At 34.9% G+C, this 24,758-nt stretch overlaps 3 protein-coding genes and 2 long non-coding RNA genes across 12 annotated transcripts in view; 2 read left to right on the top strand and 3 right to left on the bottom strand.

The window, feature by feature from the left end:
- Positions 1 to 24,758, bottom strand: part of LOC127988462 (uncharacterized) — a 523,986-nt gene that overhangs the window by 80,534 nt on the left and 418,694 nt on the right. The gene's annotated exons all lie outside the window — the stretch shown is intronic.
- On the bottom strand, positions 336 to 2,335 carry LOC127988523 (uncharacterized). Its single transcript, XR_008161710.1, has 3 exons — positions 2,151 to 2,335; positions 901 to 1,028; positions 336 to 736 (listed from the first exon to the last, which is right to left on the bottom strand). It is a non-coding gene; the product is annotated as an uncharacterized LOC127988523 (long non-coding RNA).
- Positions 7,545 to 10,210, top strand: LOC127988513 (uncharacterized). Of its 2 annotated transcripts, none has more exons than XM_052591318.1 (4): positions 7,545 to 7,810; positions 8,083 to 8,394; positions 8,625 to 8,909; positions 8,986 to 10,210. In XM_052591318.1, exons 1-4 carry the CDS (start codon positions 7,753 to 7,755, stop codon positions 9,129 to 9,131), a joined length of 801 nt encoding a protein of 266 aa, XP_052447278.1. In that variant the 5' UTR covers positions 7,545 to 7,752; the 3' UTR covers positions 9,132 to 10,210. The 2 variants fall into 2 exon arrangements, with proteins under 2 accessions (XP_052447278.1, XP_052447279.1); XM_052591319.1 differs by having other exon boundaries at positions 8,989 to 10,210.
- Positions 10,723 to 24,758, top strand: part of LOC127988497 (hepatocyte cell adhesion molecule) — a 278,315-nt gene continuing 264,279 nt past the window's right edge. For 5 of the 6 annotated variants that reach the window (XR_008161689.1, XR_008161688.1, XM_052591290.1 and 2 more), the window contains exons 1-2: positions 10,723 to 10,956; positions 11,228 to 11,381. Coding sequence is in view for 4 of the 6 variants with exons in the window: in XM_052591290.1 (XP_052447250.1) it covers positions 10,896 to 10,956; positions 11,228 to 11,381 (215 nt within the window). In the remaining 2 variants the exon portion in view is untranslated. The remainder of the gene's footprint in view (positions 10,957 to 11,227; positions 11,382 to 24,758) is intronic. The other variant, XM_052591289.1, reaches the window with a different exon arrangement.
- The window catches only part of LOC127988549 (uncharacterized), a 39,164-nt gene continuing 38,604 nt past the window's right edge, over positions 24,199 to 24,758 (bottom strand). Inside the window, exon 2 of the long non-coding RNA XR_008161742.1 lies at positions 24,199 to 24,352. This is a non-coding gene — a long non-coding RNA (uncharacterized LOC127988549). The remainder of the gene's footprint in view (positions 24,353 to 24,758) is intronic.

The following is a 24,758-nucleotide window of genomic DNA, read 5'->3' on the forward strand; positions in this document are numbered from 1 at the left end:
TCTTTTTTTTTAAAACCAAAGTGCTCCCACACATCTCCTTTGAAGCAGGCGGGTGCCGGATTTATATTCGCCGCCATTCTCTGAATATCCTCGCTCTGACTTCGTAAACAGGAAGAGGTAGTCTGTGTAAACTTAGTACGGGTAACTTGCTCTACAGCAACACTAGCGGCTGGCTGACCAAAATCACTCTTCCTGCAACGCCAACGGGGGTAAACACGGGGAATTTGAATGGGACATATGTATCGATACTCGCGGCAAAAAAATCGATACTTTCTTTGGAAAAAAAATATCGATTTATATCGCAGAATCGATAAAATCGCCCAGCCCTAATAAATATAGTTAAATACACATTAACATTACATTTACATTTAGCAGACACTTTTATCCAAAGCAACTTACAAATGAGGACAATGGAAGCAATCAAAATCAACAAAAGAGCAATGATATACAGGTGCTGGTCATATAATTAGAATATCATCAAAAAGTTGATTTATTTCACTAATTCCATTCAAAAAGTGAAACATGTATATTATATTTATTCATTACACACAGACTGATATATTTCAAATGTTTATTTCTTTTAATTTTGACGTTTATAACTGACAGCTAAGGAAAATCCCAAATTCAGACGCGGCAGAGAGGAGTGAGTATGAGAAACATTCAGATACACAGGCTGATTCAGTCTTCTGAATTGGGAGTAGCGAACATGCATTATAAACTTCTTTCAAATTAGAATCTGTTGGGGAGATAAAATGTGCAAGATAACGTAAAAGTACTAATAAAAACATCAAACAAAAAACATCAAACAAATTTTTTTTATCTTTTACTCTCCAGTACTGAAAGCAGAACTGATAAGGGAGCCCTTGATACTGTGACACAGCTCTTTCAAAGTAACATTACCTTTTTTGCAGTGGCGGTAGTTTGTATGTCCATCTATAGTTGCCATCATCTAAGGTCTTTTGAGTACTGGTATCATCTGAAGTCCTCACAAGTCCTGCAAGTCCTGTGCTGTGCAGTTTCTAATAACCCTGGGATGGACATTTGCAGAAACAGGAAGGCAAAGGGAGAAAGATTATCATAGCTGCTGTTCATATCATTTCAGGCAATGTGCACTTTTTACTATTTCATCAATGGAGTACATTGAGTACTATTTTTAATCTAGTAGGTTTAAACTGAAATAATTTTTCTAGATCCCTTAATAAACATATTATTTGTTGTCTGTTTTTGGGGAACAGACACAGTCTCTATAGAATGGACTGCATATACCAGAGTAACATTTAATACATTTTAATAAAATTTAACTGGGAGGAACATCATAACTGTAATTTACACAACCATTCAAGAGTTTGGGGTCTGTAAGATATTTTATGCCTTTATAAAAAAATCTCTTATGCTCACCACGGCTCCATTTATTGAATCAAATTACAGTAAAATAGTAATACTGTGACAATTACAATAAAAAAAAAAACTATTTTCTATGTGAATATTATGTTAAAATGTAATTTATTCCTTTGATCAAAGCTGAATTTTCAGCATCATTACTCCAGTCTTCAGTGACACATCTTCAGAAATCATTCTAATATGATGATTTACTGCTCAAGAAACATTTCTGATTATGATCAATGTTAAAATACAGACGTGCTGAAATTTTTTTTTTGTTGGATTCGTTGTTACATAGACTCCAAACATTTGAATGTTAGTGTTGCATGCATCAAATTGTTAAAAATCATCAGTTTCGAATAGTGTTCCTGTAGCTCAACTGGTAGAGCACTGTGCTAGCAAGCAACAAGGAGTTCGATTCCCCGGGAACACATGATATGTAAAAATGTATAGCCTGAATGCACTGTAAGTCGCTTTGGACAAAAGTGTCTGCTAAATGCATAAATAAATGCAGGTCTTTTGAACTTTGTATTCATCTGTGAATCCTGAAAAATAAAATGCATCACGGTTTCCACAAAAAAATTAAAGCAGCACAACTGTTTCAACTGTTTCAACGCTGGAGGAATGATGCTGAAAATACAGCCGCACATCACAGGAATAAATTAGTTTATAATGTATTCACATAGAAAACAGCTATTTGTATTATTACAAATTGTATCAACTTCAAGCTTTTGAACACTAGTGTACTGTATATTTGAGGTTTGACTTACTGTACTAGTCTTGTTGTCAAGAGCATCTTGGAGATGTTGTCTTACAGTAGGTTCACTCCGACTCTGCTGGATGCAGCAGGCCATCAGCACTGAAGAATCTAGGAACAAAACAAGCAATTTGACACAGAGCCAACAATATTTAGTCTGCAGTTCCAGGTTTATTAGATGGAAACAAGCTAGAGCAGGTGAAATGCAAAAAAAATAAAAATAAAATAACAGATTCATTGCGATATATGTTGTGAAAAAAATGCATATTAGGTTACTTAACCTTTTCAGCGCTTCCTACATCTCTGTCAGCAGCTACCTTCAGAAATATTGAAACTTGGACACTCCCTTCTGTTGTAGAAGGATTATTTTGTCACTATTGAAATCGCAGAACAGTTTTATGTTTACCATAAAAGATCAAAACAACTTTAGTTTTCTGCCAATTTTCGCGCTCCTTGATAACGTGACGTCATCGACAGTGTAAATGTTAAGGTTAAATAAATTAAGCAATTTCCAATCATCCATTTAAAGATTACCAACAAAACAGTCAAAACCTATCATCTACAGATGAAGATTTGATTAAATGCCCAAACTTTCATAAATAAGAGCACAATAGATTTATGATACCTGACGATACGTCGTCTGAAAACGGTAGAAATGCTAACGTTAACTGACTTTTTCGAAGACATTAAACCATTCCTATAAAGTACATAAACAACAGAAACGAGTCAAATAGAAGTAAGAGAAGTGTCAATAACAGTTATAAGTAATATTTGTGTGATTTTATGGACTTAACTCACCTGAAAACAGTGAAATCAGCGAGAAACGGGGTGTTTCCTCGTGACATCTGCAGTGTTGCGCTCCGTTTCCATGGCAACTTTATCCGGTCCGCGCGCACGCACATGAAAGCACGTCACGAATTAAAAGTCACACGCTTACGTTACATAAATAAACATATGAATAAACATATGCCCCTTATTTATTTTTTTTCTGTAAAGGTGGCCCGGCCATTTGTAAATTTAATGTGTCTGGCTTTCGGTGTCATTCCAGCTATATTAGCTGTACAAACAGCTTGTTTTGCTGTTTACTGTTGCAAACTGCTGTATTACCATGTTATTTTTAATGTATTGTCTTAATTATGAACGTACTGGTTTCTAGTGCAAACAGTTTTACCGTTTACTGCACTTTGTTCTTCTTGTTATTTCTCTATAACCAGATCTGGCCCACACACAGCAAACCACGACTCAAATTAAAGCCGGTTTGTTGCACACGGGCCAGATCTGGCCCACACACAGCAAACCACGACTCAAATTAAAGCCGGTTTGTCGCACACGGGCCAGATCTGGCCCACACACAGCAAACCACGACTCAAATTAAAGCCGGTTTGTCGCACACGGACCAGATCTGGCCCACACACAGCAAGCCACGACTCAAATTAAAGCCGGTTTGTCGCACACGGGCCAGATCTGGCCCATAAACAGCATGCCACAACTCAAACTAAAACCGGCTTGATGTGTGTGGGCCAGAGATGGCCCATATAACCTCTGCCACTGCCAGAACTGAACCAGATGTGCCATATATGTATATATATAGTTGGCCCAGATGAGGCCCGGATATGTATGCTATCTGGGTATTTATATTGAAATATGTTATGTAGGCAATAACTCAGCTTAATATTTTACTAATTTACTAAGGTGGCATCGTTGTTAATTTACAAAAATGATGATAATTTTGAAATGTTCGTCAATCACACTAAGTACACTGTAAAACCCGACAAGTTAACTTAACTCAAATCGTTTGAGTAAACCGATTGCCTTGACTGTAATACCCGACAAGTAAACTTAACTCAAACGGTTTGAGTAAACAGATATCCTTAAGTTATGTTAACTCAAACCATTTGAGGAAACCGATTGCCTTAAACCATTTAAGTTGAAAAAACTAACAGTTATGAGTACTCTGAACTTAATTCAGTTGAGTTCCCTGAAAGAAGATATACATTGCAATTAAGTGATTAAGTGATTAATTGAGCTTTAGTGATGAACACCTGCTGTTAACAAACATAATTACTGAAGAAAAGAGAGAAAGGAACAACATCTGACTTCAGACACAGCCTCACTCAAACCTGACAAGTTATGTTAACTCAAACCGTTTGAGGAAACTGATTGCCTTAAACCATTTAAGTTGAAAAAACTAACAGTTACGAGTACTCTGAACTTAATTCAGTTGAGTTCACTGAAAGAAGATATACATTGCAATTAAGTAATTAAGTGATTAACTAAGTGCTGATTGAGAATTAGTGATGAACAGCTGCTGTTAACAAACAGAATCACTGAAGAAAAGAGAAACACAACAACTACTACAACTGACTTCAGACACAGCCTTAGATGAAATCAACTGAAATAAAATACATGAAATCTCTCAAGATCTGATTAAACAACCCCACAAACAGCATCGCCAGCTCCACTTATTAATAACCAGACTGACTTTATTTCTGTCAGACGTCTACAGAAGATCTTATTGAGAATGAACTAAGGTTTAGATGTTGATTTATTGTTTCATTTGAAGTAACCATGTTAGAGGTCAGTGTTTGCTTTAGTTGGGCTCTTGACCCTTGATTTCTGTCATAGTCTTTTCTCTGGCTGTTATAACCGTGTGTTTCTAAAACACATTTGTTGTAACTCAAAAGCCCAGAAGAAATGCCATCAGGTGTTAACCTGTACCTAGGTGTAGGTTGTTATACTTCATATAGGTGATGATAATTATTCATTATTGTTAACAAATATTGATCTGTACAGAGTCTAATCTCTGATTAAACAAATGTGTAATTAGTAGAAGTGGATCTAATACAAGTGACCCTAATAGTCTGTGATAATCAGTTAATATAAAAATGGCTTCATAAACATTTTGTACACATACATTTGTATTCCATCCCAGTAGTTGGTCAGACACAGACATCAATAATCAGAATTTGAACCTCAACAATGGTGACAAAAAAACATGCTGCAATGCATGCTGGGTACTATTGTAGTACAAAACTCATCCATGGCGCCCAGCATGCTCTGCAGCATTTTTTTTTTTTATGGTCACCATTGTTGAGGTTCATATTCTGATTATTGATGTATTTGTGTGTCTGTTTGACAACGTAGAAGACCACACTGTTTGGAAAGTTTTTGTATTAACTGATTATTACAGAACCACTGGCTCTTAGAATCACTTTTACTATAACCTATCAAATTACACAACACTTATTTCATCAGAGATTAGACTCCTAGCAGTTCAATAATTGATGATTATCATCACCTATATAAAGTATAACAACCTACATCTAGGTACAGGTTAACACCTGATGGCATTTCTTCTGGGCTTTTGAGTTATAACAAATATGTTTTAGAAACACACGGCTATAACAGCCAGAGAAAGACTAAGACAGAAATCAAGGGTCAAGAGCCCAACTAAAGCAAACACTGACCTCTAACATGGTTACTTCAAATGAAACAATAAATCAACATCTAAACCTTAGTTCATTCTCAATAAGATCTTCTGTAGACGTCTGACAGAAATAAAGTCAGTCTGGTTATTAATAAGTGGAGCTGCTGATGCTGTTTGTGGGGTTGTTTAATCAGATCTTGAGAGATTTCATGTATTTTATTTCAGTTGATTTCATCTAAGTCTGTGTCTGAAGTCAGTTGTAGTAGTTCTTGTGTTTCTCTTTTCTTCAGTGATTCTGTTTGTTAGCAGCAGCTGTTCATCACTAATTCTCAATCAGCACTTAGTTAATCACTTAATTATTTGAATGCAAAGTTTTAAAACTTACAGGGTTTAAATCAAGGCAATCTGTTTACTCAAACGGTTTGAGTTAAGTTAACTTGTCGGGTTTTACAGTGTAGAATATATTAATTCTGAAGTAAAATTAACGGTCGACTGAGGGCGCTCTACAACCATCTTCCAAACGCTGCTTGAGCGAGTGTCAAGATGCTAAAAATAATATACATTAAATCATAAACGTGTTGACGTGTGTTTATTTTGGTTCTCAGTATTTTAAAAGTATTTAATGATTATGAACATATAAGTATTACAAAATAAAATAGTAATATTCCACATATAAAACCACAAAGCTGACGGGGAGGTATGTATAATTGCAATATAAAGTAATTTTGAATATTATTGCTATTAATAATATTTTCTAAAATAAGGTACAAGTAATATAAAAGACAATGTTTTTGCACCAGCTCCAATTCTCACGCGCAGTGCATAGCCTACGCTACCGTCCTAATCTGTTCACTTTTTTGTTCACTCCTAACTGATATAGTGCACTCAACTGCCATACACTATAAAGGGGTTAGTGAATGAGTGAACGAGTGAGCTATTTCAGACACAGCTCCTGTTCTGATGACGCAAGAGTTGCAACTATGGCAGCTGAGAAAGCTATTCGTTGTGTTCTTTTTGAAGAATTTTCGGAGCCTTATGAATCAGTATAAACATGCGTTTACTAGCCTACTGCAAAATACGCTCGATGTTACAGTCACTGCCCTTGCCCTCCAGAATGAAAGAGAACATCCCAATCGAGTGAAGGGATTTGTGGAAACCGTGGTTCCTAATGATTGTGATCCAACAATTCAAAAGACTGGGTAAAGGATTTCTTCACTTCTTACCTCCGAGACTGTTATGATCTATATTACCTTATTATTTTAATTGTGAGTATTATCATTATTGCTGATCACTGTTGTTGTGCTATGATTCTGTAATATTTAGGCCTACCATTATATAATCGGGGGTAGCCCTATAGAAAATTCTATGAAAGTGAATCCACAGCAAAAGCAATAGCAAAATACAAAAACATGTAAAGTGTAGTATATGTTACATTAATCAGTGTTAAGTACACCTTCCTAAGGAGAAGAATATGGACCACAAGACATTGCAATTACTAAATTATATTAAGAAAGACTTAAAAAAGTTCCAGATCTAATCTTGTGCTCTCATTATTTCAGATCTAGCCTATTGCCTTTATTTCAAGTAAACGTGAAAACTATATACTTACTCTTGTGAATTTATTATAACTCTTATGTAATTTGATGTTAATTAGGCTACATTGTGCGATCGATTGTTTATTTAATACTCCGTAGTTTTATATATATATATATATATATATATATATATATATATATATATATATATATATATATATATATATATATATATATATATATATATATATATAATAAAACCCTGCTGCACACCATTTCCAGGAAACGTGTCGTTCAAACCGGAAACCGTATCAATACAGTGCACACCGGTTTGAGTTTGAATTTGCCTATGGTAGCCTAATTCAAACCCCACCCCCCCAATCCTAACCCCTCCCCACCTACACCTAAACCTACCAATGCTAGTGGGCGAATAATCTGGCAGGGGTGCAGATTCGACACCTGTCAGCAACTGGTTCCATAACTGCAGCGTTTTACCAAACCACTTCACAACAGACCAGCTCTTCTGGCGTTTGATTACGAAACGTCCAGGGTTTATTATGACAGTTAGCATATACTTTGTTTTGCGTTTTGTTTTTTGATTAAATGTAGCCTTTACAAAAAAAGGAACTTTTTATTTGAAAACTTTCAGCAAAATGCATAAAAATATATATTGTATGTTTGTTTTCTGTTTAAGTTTATGGAGTCTGAGTGGTAAGTAGCCTATCTTTATGGTTTCCCTTCACTTTGTATTATTATTGGTCCATTTATAATTTAGTTATTATTTCCATGATTTATTTTAATGTTTTAGAGGACTTACCTAATATATATCTCAATATATATCTCAAAGGCATTTTAAAGTTTGTAATTCATGGCATATCATTGAGTTATGCATTGAAATTTGAAGAAGCGTTTAGAAAAAAAATTCAGTTTAAAAATGAAAAAAAAAAAAAAAATCCTCAGTAATTGTTTTCTTTTTTCATCAGGTGTGTTAGGTGTTTATGAAGTGAAGTCAGTGACGGAGGGAGAATCAGTGCGTCTAAACTCTGATCTTACTGAAATACAGAGAGACGAGGAGATGACGTGGAAATTTAACAACATTATGATAGCTAAACTCAAGGACAGTAAGAGCAGGTTTTATGAAGATAATGCTGAAGGGAGATTCAGAGACAGACTGAAGCTGGATCAGACTGGATCTCTGATCATCACAAACACCAGAATCACAGACTCTGGAGAATATACAGTCATCGGCACCAGCACAGACTCCACACTCAACATCTTCAGACTTACTGTCTACGGTGAGTAGAGAATTACTTCATACACATCTTTTGACAATAATCGCTTTCAGAATTATTATGAATATTGTCAAATAATAGACAATCCTGTGATGATAGATTAATATTCACGTGCATTTGATATAATACATTTATAGATATTTTAACTTTATTTACATTTGAAATATCAAATGACAGACATTTATCACATCCTTTTATTATACCGAACTGTATTTATCCTCTCGTGTTTTCAGCTCCTGTGCCTGTTCCTGTCATCACCAGAGACTCTTCTCAAAATTCATCATCATCATCATCATCATCAAATTGTTCATTGTTGTGTTCAGTGGTGAATGTGAGTGATGTGACTCTCTCCTGGTACAAAGGAAACAGTTTATTGTCCAGCATCAGTGTGTCTGATCTCAGCAGAAGTCTTTCTTTACATCTGGAGTGTCTGGATGATTTCTACAGCTGTGTGGTGAACAATCCCATCAGAAACCAGACTCAACATCTCAACACTGAACTCTGTCAGACATGTTCAGGTACTTCAGTGACACACACAACAGACTAAATAAATCATATTTCTGTTTTTCTAATGCTGCCTATTTCTTCTCTCAGAAGACTTCATCCACTGCTGTGGTTCTACTGAAGCTGTGATCCGATTGGCTCTCTCTGCTCTGGTGGGCGTGGCTGCTGTTGCTATGCTGGTTTATGACATCATATCCCAAAGTCTTCAGCAAGAGCAGACATCACTGTCAAACTAAATAAAACGATAATCAGGGAGGTGGATATGTTTGAATACTTATATTTACTGTAAAATTTTAATACAAAAATGTATATATTTTTAGAATGTATTTGTACAATGTATACTCCCATTTTTTTGTCAGCTGTCTATATCACTTTTCACAAGTCTTTCTAAAACAGCTTTTCGAAGAATATGCCTTACAACATCCTTCCTGTTTTATTAGTTTATTAGAGTATGAACAATATAGTGATATTAATATCTCAATTTTACTACTCACTGTTATATTCAAGACAACAGAATGATGTGTTTCTATTGTTTATAGTATTTTCTGTTCACACTAAAAGCATCACCACATTGGAGATTAAAGAGAAACAATGCATAAAAGGGAGAAAAGAAATTCAGCAGGACAAAACATTCACAATAATATACATTTACTAAAAAGCTCACAATTAAATGTACATGACATTAATCGTGTTTTAAATATGAATCATTTAATTTGAATAGACAAAGAATTGCTTATGTTTGTTAGAATATTTAGTTTGAAGTTAACAGACATTTATATTTTCTAGTGTGGGTCCGGCATACATTTTAAAGATGACTGTGCTTCCTTCTTCTGAAATAAAACAATAAATAACTCAAAAGTGTTTCAGGGATTGGCATGTGTCTTTAATTTAGCAATAACTTGAAATGATAAGGGATGATGGAAAAATTGAAGACAGAAGAAATATAGACAGCATTGTATATAATTTCATTATGTGTTATTTTGCCCAAGACAGTTAAGCACAACATGACACTGGTGTCTTTTTTTTCTTTAATACATTATAGGTTTTTAAGTCATGTATAAAGTCCACATAAAACTTACCTTTGGAAAGTGTTGTGTGGTTCAAATATAAAACATATTTTTGTAAATGTATTGTGCTTATTTTTTAAAATCACATAGCTAAAGACAGTTGTTGTTGTTAAAGAAAATATCTTTAGAATTCAGACCCTGACCATTAAGAACCACTGCCCTAGAGTTTATCTTTATTATATAAAATGTAAAAGTTTGCTTTCTCCTTTTTCTTCTTGTTGTTAATAAAACATTTTTCATAAAACGTACATTTTTCAAATTCTTTAATCTAGCAGTCTAAAATGCTAACTACTGAAATATTGTTAATGACCACAACTCATCAGCATAGAATTGTATGTCAGTAATTTGTTAATTTCATAACATGAAATCATTCACAAAATCTTGCAAAGCAATCATTTAAAATACTGAACTGGAGGGAGTGAGAAGATCAGTCAGTAATTCTTATTAAACTTTTACATCGACCATTATACCAGTTATAATCTTTAATACTGTACATACTGGATACAAAGCAATGCAACATAACAAATCCTCGACAGTAAGCTGATCCCCGCTTGATAGCTGATAGCTATATTCAAAGTGCTTCTGTAAATTCTGACATGACAGACAAATAGACCTTGCTGTCACGTCCCGAGGTGTTCTAGAATAACCTTAAGCTGTTGCAGAAGTGGTTAATAATATAATTAATTACTAAAATAATTGATATATTGTATGTGAAAAACATATGTAACAGGTCATATAGCCTACAGTCTGTGAAGGGAGGTGCTCTCTAGAGGAGTTTCTTCACGCTGACTGTAGAGTTTCACCAAACCTCTTCACAGCACTGTCCTCTACAGTTCCTCTGTCGCTTTTAGTGTTCACATATTTATTATAAGATTTAGTTGTGACTTCATTTTCAAAATTAGGAACTGTTTTAGTTTGAAATCGTTAAGAAAAATGCAAAAGAAAATATATGGCATGTTTAAAATCTCTTGTTTGTGCTTATGGAGTCTGAGTGGTAAGTATCTTTATGACTTTATATTTGTCCACATATAAACCCATTCTCTATTATGCATTACATTTTATTAGACTATAAACCAATATCTTTGTTCACAGTATTTGTTATAGGCCTATTGTCATCTCATTTAATTGATCTCATCAAATGGTTAACTTTACTGAAATTAGTGAAGTAAGGAATTATTGTACACTGACAATTTGTAAATAGTTTAAAACTGACAAAAACTCTGGTAAATCTCCAAATACTGAGTAATTCTGTGTTTTTCCATCAGGTGTGTTTGGAGTTGATTCAGTGAAGTCCGTGTCAGTGACGGAGGGAGATTTAGTGCATCTAAACTCTGATCTTACTGAAATACAGAGAGACGATGAGATGACGTGGAAATTTAACAACATTATGATAGCTAAACTCAAGGACAGTAAGAGCAGGTTTTATGAAGATAATGCTGAAGGGAGATTCAGAGACAGACTGAATCTGAATGATCAGACTGGATCTCTGATCATCACAAACACCAGCACCACAGACTCTGGAGAATATACAGTCATCGGCACCAGCACAGACTCCACACTCAACATCTTCAGACTTACTGTCTACGGTGAGTAGGATATTATCCTCCTTGTTGCTATGGGTGTTTCTCCAAGAAAATAAGTATTTTAATATTTTTTTTAATCTTTAATGCTGACTCCTTGTCTTATTAAGGCTAATTACATTAGCTAGCATTTATGCAACTCTCTCTTTTTATTTGGATTTAGCTACATACTCAATAGTTACAGTTGTCTTTTTGTTAAACAAGTATACTATTCTTTCAATATCAGATTTTTAAATGCTCTATTTTTGATCAGTCCTGGTTCCTCATATGTCATACCCATTATCTATATTCTCTCATGTTTTCCAGCTAATCTGTCTGTTCCTGTCATCAGCAGAGACTGTTCATCCTCATCATCTTCATCAAATTGTTCACTTTTGTGTTCAGCTGTTAATGTGGGTGATGTGACTCTCTCCTGGTACAAAGGAAACAGTTTATTGTCCAGCATCAGTGAGTCTAATATCAGTATCAGTCTCTCTCTTCCTCTGGAGGTGGAATATCAGGATAAAAACAGCTACAGCTGTGTGATCAACAATCCCATCAGAAACCAGATCACACATCTCAACATCACTCAACTCTGTCACATGTGTCCAAGTATGTCAGTGCTGATATTTGTTTAATAAACTAATCTCTATAAACTAGTTATAGAGTACTGATATAGTATTTGTGGTTGATCAGATCAGAAAGATTCATTCATATTAATGCTTCATTTTGTCTATTATAAATAAAGGCCTGTCGTCTTTGAACATTGGGCTGATCTCTGCTGCTGTTGCTGGATCTCTGTTGATTGTAACTGGAGTCTGGATCTTCTGCATCCGCAGGAAAACGGAACAAGAAGGCAAGTGTTGCCTATAGATATATATGTAAAAATACATGTTTTTAAGTAAGGAATAGTTTACTTTGGGCATTGAATAGAAAAACAATGCACACCTGTAATGAGGTTACAGTGCTGACACAGACTGCTTTTACTGTTTATGCATTTGGCTCCACCTTGGCTCTTCCCTCCGTTGGTTCTATCATGGGCCTTTGTCATTATTTTTCTTATAATTTGACACTTAAATGCATGCACCGTTGATCCACACAGTCCACACCACCCTATGTCTTGGTATAGTCTAGAATCTTGAGCTTGTGCACCGCTGATATGGTAGACCATTGAAAGTGTATGCCATAACAACACCACACATTAGAAACAGTTTCATGCTGTATCGTCAGGACAATGAGCTCTGAATGGGATGAAAATTAGTTGTCACATACAGTACATGCCAATCAACATTGTAATTTGTCATGCAATTTTCAATGAAGGCATTCCAGAGTCAAAGTGATACGAGACCTGCCTAGAACCGTGTGTTTCTGTTTACTGGAAAATAATTGCACAGATTGTTTGTCAAACCAATCAGAATCAAGAATTTAACAGTCATGTAGTATAATATAAAAATAATGAAAGACAGTGTTGCATAAAAATGCTATAAATCTCAAATATCTTTTGTCTGTCATTTTTGTTGAAACAGTCCAGAGTGGTGAAGAAATAATATATTCTGATCCAACATTCTGCAAAAGAAAAGCACAGAAATCCGTAAGAAACATTCTTTCTTTCTTTCTTTCTGTGTATTATTTGAGCAGTGAGTCAGATCTAGCTGTGTATTTGTGTGTATGAGTTCTGATAAATGGTCAGTAATTCTCTTATTATCCATATTTGTGATGTAAACATGTGTTTGTTTTCTTTCAGAGAGATCAAGTGAAGGAGGACGTGGTGTATGCAGGAGTCGCCGTGAGACATTAATCGAGCTGTGATTCTGTTAAAGGGCTGCAAACATTTTAGCACCACTGTATTAGTGTGTTTAATGTGTTTGAGGATATATTTTATGTCAAACAGTCACACACAGACCCTTGAATATCTCTAATGCACTGTAAACCCCGACAAGTTAACTTAACTCAAATCGTTTGAGTAAACAGATTGCCTTGATTTAAACCATGTAAGTTTTAAAACTTTGCATTCAAGTAATTAAGTGATTAACTAAGTGCTGATTGAGAATTAGTGATGAACAGCTGCTGTTAACAAACAGAATCACTGAAGAAAAGAGAAACACAAGAACTACTACAACTGACTTCAGACACAGACTTAGATGAAATCAACTGAAATAAAATACATGAAATCTCTCAAGATCTGATGAAACAACCCCACAAACAGCATCACCAGCTCCACTTATTAATAACCAGACTGACTTTATTTCTGTCAGACGTCTACAGAAGATCTTATTGAGAATGAACTAAGGTTTAGATGTTGATTTATTGTTTCATTTGAAGTAACCATGTTAGAGATCAGTGTTTGCTTTAGTTGGGCTCTTGACCCTTGATTTCTGTCTTAGTCTTTCTCTGGCTGTTATAACCATGTGTTTCTAAAACACATTTGTTGTAACTCAAAAGCCCAGAAGAAATGCCATCAGGTGTTAACCTGTACCTAGATGTAGGTTGTTATACTTTATATTGGTATAACAACCAATTATATATATAATTATGCAACTGCTAGGAGTCTAACCTCTGATGAAATATGGGTTGTGTACTTAATTTGACTATAGTAAAAGTGATTCTTAGAGCCAGTGGTTCTGTAATAATCAGTTAATACAAAGACTTTCCAAACAGTTTGGTCTTCTCTGGTGTCAGTTAGTCACACACAGACATCAATAATCAGAATATGAACCTCAACAATGGTGACCATAAAAGAAAAAAAAAAAAAAAAAATGCTGCAGAGCATGCTGGGCGCCATGGATGAGTTTTGTACTACAATAGTACCCAGCATGTATTGCAGCATGTTTTTTTGTCACCATTGTTGAGGTTCATATTCTGATTATTGATGTCTGTGTGTGACGAGCTACTGGCATAGAAGACAAATGTATGTGTACAAAATGTTTATGAAATCATTTTTATATTAACTGATTATCACAGAATCACTGGCTCTTAGTGTCATTTTTATTAGGTCCACTTCTACTAATTATACATTTGTTTAATCAGAGATTAGACTCTGTATAGATCAATATTTGTGAATAATAATGAAAAATTATCATCACAGCTATAACGTACAACAATCTACATGTAGGTACAGGTTAACACCTGATGGCATTTCTTCTGGGCTTTTGAGTTACAACACATGTGCTTTAGAAACACACGGTTATAACAGCCAGAGAAAAGACTAAGACAGAAATCAAGGGTCAAGAGCCCAACTAAAGCAGACACTGATCTCTAACATGGTTACTTCAAATGAAACAATAAATCAACATCTAAACCTTAGTTCATTCTCAATAAGATCTTCTGTAGACGTCTGACAGAAATAAAGTCAGTCTGGTTATTAATAAGTGGAGCTGGTGATGCTGTTTGTGGGGTTGTTTCATCAGATCTTGAGAGATTTCATGTATTTTATTTCAGTTGATTTCATCTAAGTCTGTGTCTGAAGTCAGTTGTAGTAGTTCTTGTGTTTCTCTTTTCTTCAGTGATTCTGTTTGTTAACAGCAGCTGTTCATCACTAATTCTCAATCAGCACTTAGTTAATCGCTTAATTACTTAATTGCAATGTATATCTTCTTTCAATGAACTCAACTGAATTAAGTTCAGAGTACTCATAACTGTTGGTTTTTTCAACTTAAATGGTTTAAGGCAATCAGTTTCCTCAAACGGTTTGAGTTAACATAACTTGTCAAGTTTGAGTAAGGCTGTGTCTGAAGTCAGCTGTTGTTCCTTTCTCTCTTTTCTTCAGTAATTATGTTTGTTAACAGCAGGTGTTCATCACTAAAGCTCAATTAATCACTTAATCACTTAATTGCAATGTATATCTTCTTTCAGTGAACTCAACTGAATTAAGTTCAGAGTACTCATAACTGTTAGTTTTTTCAACTTAAATGGTTTAAGGCAATCGGTTTCCTCAAACGGTTTGAGTTAACATAACTTAAGGATATCTGTTTACTCAAACCGTTTGAGTTAAGTTTACTTGTCGGGTATTACAGTCAAGGCAATCGGTTTACTCAAACGATTTGAGTTAAGTTAACTTGTCGGGTTTTACAGTGTGGTGTTCATTCACAAAATAATATTTAATAAACATAATCCTCATGTAAATGTTTTTTTAAGAATTTTATGAATGTTAATGTAGTATTTAATGGAAATTGAAGGATTTTATTTTGGGGATTTTGTACTTTGTTTTGTGTATATTGATATTGGTTTCAGATTCAGTCATGTAACTGTAGTAATTGTGTACAGACAGTCCTATGTTGATACATATGAACCTGATGAACCAGCTCTCTTTTAGTGTGATATTTTATAGTATCAAACACAATATATAGTTAAAAATCGTCAAGGTTTATTTTTTTATTTTATTTTTTAAAGTAGTTTATTGTTCTTGTTTGTTACTATGTTTTGTAGTAAATTCTAAATAAATAATTTCAACTAATATACCCTCTCTGTTTCATTATGTAGACTAGTATAAAATTGTATCTTTCTGTATACACCATTTAAAGTTTTGCATTCTGTTTTTAGACACTTTTATCCAGAATATATCAGACTCTACTATTCCATTAATTGTGATTATATATGAAAATACACATATGACAAACACATATTACTTTGATACAACTATATGAAAAAACTGACTAACCAATAAACATCCAAACCTTGTATTCACAAGTTCACCCTTACATCTGATCTGAAGGTGAATACTAGGCATATTTTGGCGCGCTTTCCTGGGGGAAGGGTCTGGGCCCGGAGCATAGCCCGAACCCAATTAACTCCCCCTATCCCTAATTTGGGAAAAATAGATTAGAAGTGAGGAGCTGGGGTGGAGGAGGAATGCTGAAAAACTGTCGTAGGACAGGAGGTAGGAAGGCTGCATATACAGTATATACACTTGTTGTGCTAGTTAAGATGGTTAACTAAACGAGATGCGCCTGTGCCAAATTAGATGATTATCTGATCATGCTCCTCCCGAACCTTGTTAATAAAACCTCATTTTTAAAAAATGAGAAACATTAATCTTGTCATGTTTGCTGCTTCTGTTGAAAATACACTGTTCTTGCAAAGTTGATCACTGGAATGGAAAATAAATGTTAAGTGTAAAATTTAAAACTAAGAAGAAAAATGAATTCAGCACTCTCTCACAGTTGCAAAAATATATGCGTGAACATTTGTCAGTTTATAATCCACTCTGCTCTTTTTATAATCTCTGTCTCATCACCACTATTTTAGCATGTTTGAATGTCTGTTAAACCGCATTTGTGACACATGCCTCAATGCAGTAAAGTCACTTCCCCATGCTTTTTCTTGCTTTTATATGAACAAAACTTGATTTTATTATTTATTTATTTATTTAATTTATTATTTGTGAGGTGAGAGAGAAGAAAGTGTAAAGCAATCCTGCTCATGACGGCCCCTTTTTTAAACCTTTTTGAAGATTATATATTTGGTGCTTTAAGATCTAAACCATCATCTGAGTTTGTGCTGTTTTGCAAAAAAAAAATACAAAAGGGCTCAAGAGACGATGTAATTCTGATGAATAAATATGACTCTCTTCCACAATATTACTGTTGTAAACATGAATAATGTGCATTTTCAAATTTCAAGAGGTCACACAATACACAATTGATCATCGTGGGATATTACAAATTATTTATTTTATAAGGGATTTAAGACTTTAAACTTAAGACTCACTCATTTTAAAGGTGTACATTATAAGGTCCTGGAGTATATGTTTTCCACTGGAGGCTGGTGTGTATTTATTTCTCTCTTCACTTTTGGTCAGATGTTCACCCCTGATAGTAGATGTTGTAAAAGGAGTGTTATAACTAGGAATCTTCTTTCTTTGAAGACCATACAAGTGTATTTATTTTCTATCCAGAAATATCCACATATACATTTTAAATTTAGCACTTTATATATGCTATATGCTATTTCATATCTCACCGTATACCAAAACATTTCACATGCCTCAACAAAAAGCAACATTGAAAAATAAAATAAATAAAAAACAGAAAAAGGAAGAAGAGAGGGTACATAAGCATTGTGGAAGATTTTTATTAGTAAGATTTTAATCAATCAAGAATAATCAATGTGAATCAAGCCATTTTTGTTGCTAGTTGTTTTTCCATTATAATCCTATAGGTAATGGATAGAAAGTTGCCTACGTGCTGGAATGTTCAGAACTGAGGAGAAACATATGGCCAGGAAGGGCCTGTGTCAAGCAAGGGGGCCTCTCCTCCCTAGGGAGGGATCAAAATTGCAAGCATAAGGAAAAGTTTGACTATTTGGAAACGCCCTGTATAGGGTATATAATGAGATGCAACCTAGCATTTCGGGAGATCTCCTTGCAAGGAACTCTCGGCTTTGTTTTGCTTAAAATAAAGTATTTTCTTCTGAGAGAAAAATCCCTGACTGAGTTCGATTCTTTGGAGAACCGGCAAAATACACCACAGCATCAGTTTACAGACAGATATATTTTATACATATATTTATTTTCCATAGGATATTAAAATTCAATTTTAATATAGAAAAATATACTTTGCAGGTCAGCACCATTGTTTTCTGGATAAGTGTACACCAACGTATTACCCTCATAATACAGATTACGTTGTGGCTCAATATGGAAACATATTATGACCACCTTGACTGACTGGCGGGATATGCGCTGAATAGAATAGCGGGGTAAAGAAAGTTGCATGCGATATGAGATTTACCGGACAATGGCACCTTTTTAGTTACACCCAGTATCAACTACCCCCCTCCTAGCCTCTGTGCCCCTGGATGGCCCCATTCCTTGGAATAAAACAATTGTTTTGGCAATCTACAGGTGACATCACAGACACTACGTCCATGTCTATGGTCTGGCTACATGACCCTAATAAGAACAAAATGGTTTGGATAATGGAATACATGATGGATAACATCTTCAAAATTATTAAAATATTTAAGAACAAAAACTATTTCAAAAACAAGTAACTTACTTAAGCCCCCTTCACACTGTATGTTAGTCATGTTAGACTGTTAAACTTTGAGTAAATTTAAATCTAATTAAATTAATGCATTTAGCAGACACTTTTATCCAAAGCGTCTTACAGTGCATTCAGGCTAACAATTTTCACCTAGCACGTGTTCCCGGTGAATCAAACCCCCAACCCCCACTTCAAAACAGTTGTATCAAATGAGGGTAAATAAGTCTCTCACTTCTGTCCCTTTAAACCAGTTTACAGCAAAGACAGTACGAAGGACTGGATGCACATGATAAATATTCTGCAATTAAGAAAACAGACAAAAGAAATTGCACTGTAAAAACCTGACAAGTAACTTAACTCAAACAGTTTGAGTAAATAGATTGCCTTGATTTAAACCATGTAAGTTTTAAAACTTTGCAATTAAGTAATTAAGTGATTAATTGAGTGCTAATTGTGAATTAGTGATGAACAGCTGCTGTTAACAAACAGAATCACTGAAGAAAAGAGAAACACAAGAACTACTACAACTGACCTCAGACACAGCCTTCACAGTCACAGTTTTCGGTATAAGAGTTGCAGTATGCGCCTGCATGTTTCACACAGATTTCATAATCTGTGGATAATGTGTTTTCTATTGAAATTAGTTTATTTAAAAGTCTCACTCTTTATGGATATATTTTTCATGTCTGTAATAAGTCAAACATACACAAAGTTTCTACGGGACTCACTCAAATTCACAGTCTGATACGGCAGAAAGCTCATACTGTTTCCAATTTTACAATAAAATATAGTCTTTAGGGTAAATATAGTCTTTTGTGGGAACGAGCGAGGCCGGTAGAGTGATTGGAAAATCTGCTACACCTGAGCCCCACCGCCGGTCTCGAGTCCCACAGAGGAGATAGAATGATATAAAACTGGAGCGACGATAGTGAAGGACGAGAGAGGACCAGGCCTGGGCAATATTTTATGTTTTGCTTTTTGTTTATGCGCACCAGTCGTCCGTGAGGGGCTGGTGCGCTGTTTTGTGTTTATTTGTGATTATTAAAGTTTAATTTTGATTGTGCGCCGGTTCCCGCCTCCTTCTTCCGGATGATTAGGAAGTTTTTATCATTACAGTGTTGCCGAAGCCCGGGAGAAGGAGGGACGCGCTGCTGAAGATCCCTCGCCACTGTGGTGAATCCGCGGCGCCATCGAGCAGGCGAGGAGTGTGCCGCCATGGACGCTCGAGGTGGTGGGCTGGAGCGAGTTGCTGGGGATGGGCGAGCTCGCTGCCGGCCCCCCACGATATCGATATCGGCGCCGTTCGCCAGAGCCTGCTGCCTCCGTGAAGGAATCTGGAGGGGCAGGGAACGGGGGACTCCTGCCGGCTGCCCAAAACCGGAGGAGCCGTCGCTGTCCACCGGGCGGCGGAGGAGTGTCGTGCCGTCCGCCGAGGGCCGTCCAGTGCCGTCTGCTGAGGGCCGTCCAGTGCCGTCCGCCGAGGGCCGTCCAGTGCCACCGCCAGGCACCGTGGAGGAGATCACCCAGCTGCACTGTAAAAAAAATTGCCGTTGAATAACAGTAATTTTCTGGCAGCAGGGGCGCCAGTAAAGTACTGTTAATTTACAGCTCTTAACCATTAATTTACCACTTTTATTTTTTAACAGTATTTTACCGTAAATTCTACCATAGAAATTAACTCCACTCCCACTGCTTCAAACAGTTCGAGTTTTTAAAACTAGCATTCCTACGATGTTAGTACTATGAACATATTTCATTTGAGTCCACTGAGAAGGAATATTTCTTAATATAACGATGCAAACACTTAATGTGCAGTAATAAAGTAACTAAATACATGACTTTTACTCAAATCACTGCAGCTCATTGTCAGCTATAGCAGACATGTATATGCTGAAGTACTTAACGCAGAGATCATCACTGTATCAGCGACTCCACATTTACTGCCTTTACATAAAGCAGCAGAAAATCAGAAATTGTGGCTCATCATTGACTGAAGCAAAGGCTCTACTCTCCAGCACAATGGTGAACAACAAAACTACATTAAACGATTTATCTTGTGCAAACACACATTAATACAGTCAAGTTCAGTATTTACTCTCATTATCAGTGTATGACTTTGCCTAGTTTTTTTTCTATGGATGTTCACAAATATTTTAGTTAAATTAACTTTTTTTTTCATTTGGTAAATCTGACGTTTACATTTTACAGTATATTACTGTTTTTCCTTGACTTAACGGCAACAAACTGTAGAAAAACACTTTTTTTGCTGGCAACCATTAATTTACGGCAAGAAACAGTTGAAAAACAGTTTTTTACTGGCAGCAGGGGCGCCAGTAAATAACTGTTTTTCTACAGTTTGTTTCCTGTAAATTAATTACAGTTTATTACTGTTAAATTATGTTTCATGCTGTTTTTTCTTCATCTTAAATCTTTAACCCTTTAAACCCCACAAGAAAATCCTCAGTTTTAAATGAACACTTATAATGTGTGCACACTACAGAGTGTTAGAGTAACACTGAATCAGTGAAGTTAATGAGATAATTCGGTGATTAATTGATGATTGAGCATTAGTATAAACACCTGCAGAATCACTGAAGGAAAGAGAAACACAAGATCTACAAATGACTTCAGCCACAGCCTTAGATGAAATCAAATGAATAAAAGAATACATCAAATCTCTCAAGATCTGATTAAACAACTATTAAAACAGCTTCACCAGATTCACATTACTAACCAGACTGACTTTATTTCTGTCAGATGTCTACAGAAGAACTTATGGAGAGTTAAATAGGTTTAGGTGTTTTTTTCACTACCATGATGGAGATCAGTGTTTACTTTAGTTGGGCTCTTGAACATGACTTTTCAACAACTAAGGTTTTTTTTTTTTTTTACATGCTTTAACAATGCGTCTTTGGAACTTGTTATAGCAAAACAAAAGTACACAGAAGAAAAAAAAAATCTGATATTGTTGTTTATATATTGACAAGGACAAACACTATTATTTCTGATCTAATCCCGTGTCTCTTCTCTTATTGAATATTGATATTACAGCATAAGAATGAACACTTCTGAGCCATAAGTTATAAAAGACTGTTAAGAAAATTTCACTCATAATAAAAAAAAAAACCTTTGCTGAAATTTAGACAGAAACATCAAGAATCAGCGTATGAATCACAACAATGGTGACAATCCACAAAATAAATGAACAGATCAGTTCTGAACATCACAACACATGCTACTAAAACTTAAAACAAATGCAAAATTATAAGCACATAAGAATTCAAGAAAATAAGTGAACAATTCAGGGGCATAATTTATTCATGCCCCAATGCATGCTGGGAGTCATGGATGAGTTTTATCCTGTGCTGGTACCCAGCATGCATTGCATCATAAACCTTTTGATTGTCACCATTGTTGAGATTAATATGCTGATTGTTGATGTCTCTCTTTCAGTGTTGAGAGGACTGCTGCCCAAAATATTTAAAGCTCAAAATTTCATTAAATCCATATCCAGATAATCACATTACCGTTCAATCTTATAAAATTGAAAAAAACAAAAGAAAAGTGTTATTCACTCATATATTTCAACACCAAATTATTATTTGACTATAATAACAACAAGTCAGTCTAGTAGATCATGCTTGACAGAAACCGTCATAGTCACTTGACCATGAAGATTAATATTGCTGTAACAGATGTATCATAAAGATACAAATATAACAATGAAACAAAAGTTGAAGTACAAAAGTCAATGGTCAGGAGCCCAACTAAAGCAAACACTGATCTCCACAATGGTGATGTCAAACGAAACAGTAACATTATCATCTAAATCTCTGTAATTCTCAATAAGATCTTTTGATCTCTGATCTCTGATCTGATAGAAATAAAGTCAGTCTGGTTAGTAATGTGTGAAGTTGGTGAAGCTGTTTGTTGATCGTTTAAATCTTCAGTTGATTTCATCTAAGGCTGTGGCTGAAGTCAGTTGTATTTCATGTGTTTGTCTTGTTATGTTTTTTTTTTCTTCAGTGATTCTACTCATTAACAGCAGCTGTTGATCATTGTCTGAATTCACTCATTAGTGTTCATTCTCTCTGTCAGGTGGACTATATTAGTAAACTCATGTAGGGAATAGTGAATGAGGGTGTAGGGTGTGATTTGAAACACAGCCGCTGAGTGTCGAATTTGAACTTTGTTATTTTACGATATATAGCAGCAGGCTACTTCTCGAAAACGATTAATATTACCCAGAATGCACTGTTTAAATGAAAAACAGTATTTTACTGTCGAAATTTGGCCGTTTTTTTACAGCGATTTTTAACAGTGTGGTGGAGGGCCAAAAATTAGTTTATTTTACAGTAATATTTTGTAAATTCACTAAAATACAGTATTTACCTGGCAAAAAAGTTGCCAATAAAGTCCTGTAAATATTTTTTACAGCATTTTTTTGTAATTTCATTTAATTACAGTATTTAACTGGCAACAAAAGTTGCCAATAAAATCATGTAAATACCCCTAAATACAATATGATGTTGTAATAATTTAACAATGAAACTGCTTTAACACTAGAAGCGCCAGAATTCCAAAACTACTAGAACAGCCGTGAGCGGTCATTTTGACCGCTATATTATAAACGCTATAATCTCTAAATAAATTGCCCAAATGAGAGATTAATGTATTAACTGTGTTAGGATATCTTTTAAAAAAACAAATAACACCAACATTTACATTTTTTATTTAGTTAAAAATGATAATTATAAATTTAGAAATATTTGCATCATTTCATAGTAAAATGTAATTATTGCATATTCAGTATTTCTCTGTATTTATTTTACATAACTCAGAACAACAAAATAACATTTAAAATGATCTATTTGATTATGAAAAAAAAAATGTTACAACATTTATGATACATTATAACACAGAACATAAGCTGGAAACAAGCAACTCTAAAGTTAAAAAGAGTCACGAACGAAGTTTGGAACCATAAAACAATTACGCTACAAATTCTATATTAAATAAATCTATATCGTGCTCGGCTATTTAAGATTCACAGTCAACACAAGTTACTTCTGTTCTTCTCGCACAATTTCCACACAGCAAAATCCCCAGTGTTAATTTAACACTCTGAGTGTGGATTATATAAACACTGAAGCAGTGTTAAAAGTAACACTGAAGCAGAGTTGAAGTTAATGAGATAATTAAGAAGTTAATTGAGTTATGATTGACCATTATTGAAGACACCTGATGTAAACAAGCAGATTCACCAACCGAGAAAATCACAATTTGTGTATCACCATTATAGTGGTCAATCAATCAATCACCTTTATTTATATAGTGCTTTAAACAAAATACATTGCGCCAAAGCACTGAACAACATTCATTTGGAAAACAGTGTCTCAATAATGCAAAATGATAGTGGTCAATGTTTGCTTTAGTTGGGATCTTGACCCTTCAGTTATTAACTTTAGTTTTTGTGTGGCTGTGGTAACTGAGTTATACCATACAGACAGACCACAGCAAAGGGCAATCTTATGATATTGATTGTGGATTGGACTAATTGTCATGGATTGACCTGAATGCCTGAGTTCAGGTTTCTTTACTGTGTACATAAATTAGATGGATAAAAAAGTGATCCAGCATTTTTTGCCATAATATGACATGTTTTTAAAACTTAGTTCTACATAAAGAAAAAAATTCTTTAGTTTAGACACACAGACATCAAGAATCAGCGTGAGCATCACAACAACGGTGACCATCAAAAAAGCATGTTGTAGCCAATAAAAACTCATCCATGGCTCCCATCATGCATTGCGGCATGAATAAATTATGAACTGAACGGTCTTTTTAACTTTTTATTCTAACTATATTTTATTTTTGCTGTTTTTATGTGAATTTTTAGTATCTAGTTTTGTGATGTTCAGAGTAGATCTGTTCTGGCTATGCTGTTTGTCACCGTTGTTGAGATTCATATGCTGATTCTTGTTATCTGTGTGTGCCTAAAACTAAAACTCTTTGATAAAAAAAAATCAGAATCACAAGAGATGCCTACAAAATGTATAGAAAATACAGACTCTTTCGTTGTGTAATCAAAGCTGTTACAATCAATAATGATCGATAAGAAGAGAATTCAGTGATTAAGGTCAAGCAATAATTACATTAAAACATAATCATCACCACCCGATGACTTTTGCTCTTGGCTTAACAGACAAACTTTTAATTTAAAAATTCACAAGCCAAGATCTCAACTAAATCAA

The sequence above is a fragment of the Carassius gibelio genome, chromosome B22, assembly GCF_023724105.1.
Source record: "Carassius gibelio isolate Cgi1373 ecotype wild population from Czech Republic chromosome B22, carGib1.2-hapl.c, whole genome shotgun sequence".
NCBI classification, from domain to species: Eukaryota; Metazoa; Chordata; class Actinopteri; order Cypriniformes; family Cyprinidae; genus Carassius; species Carassius gibelio.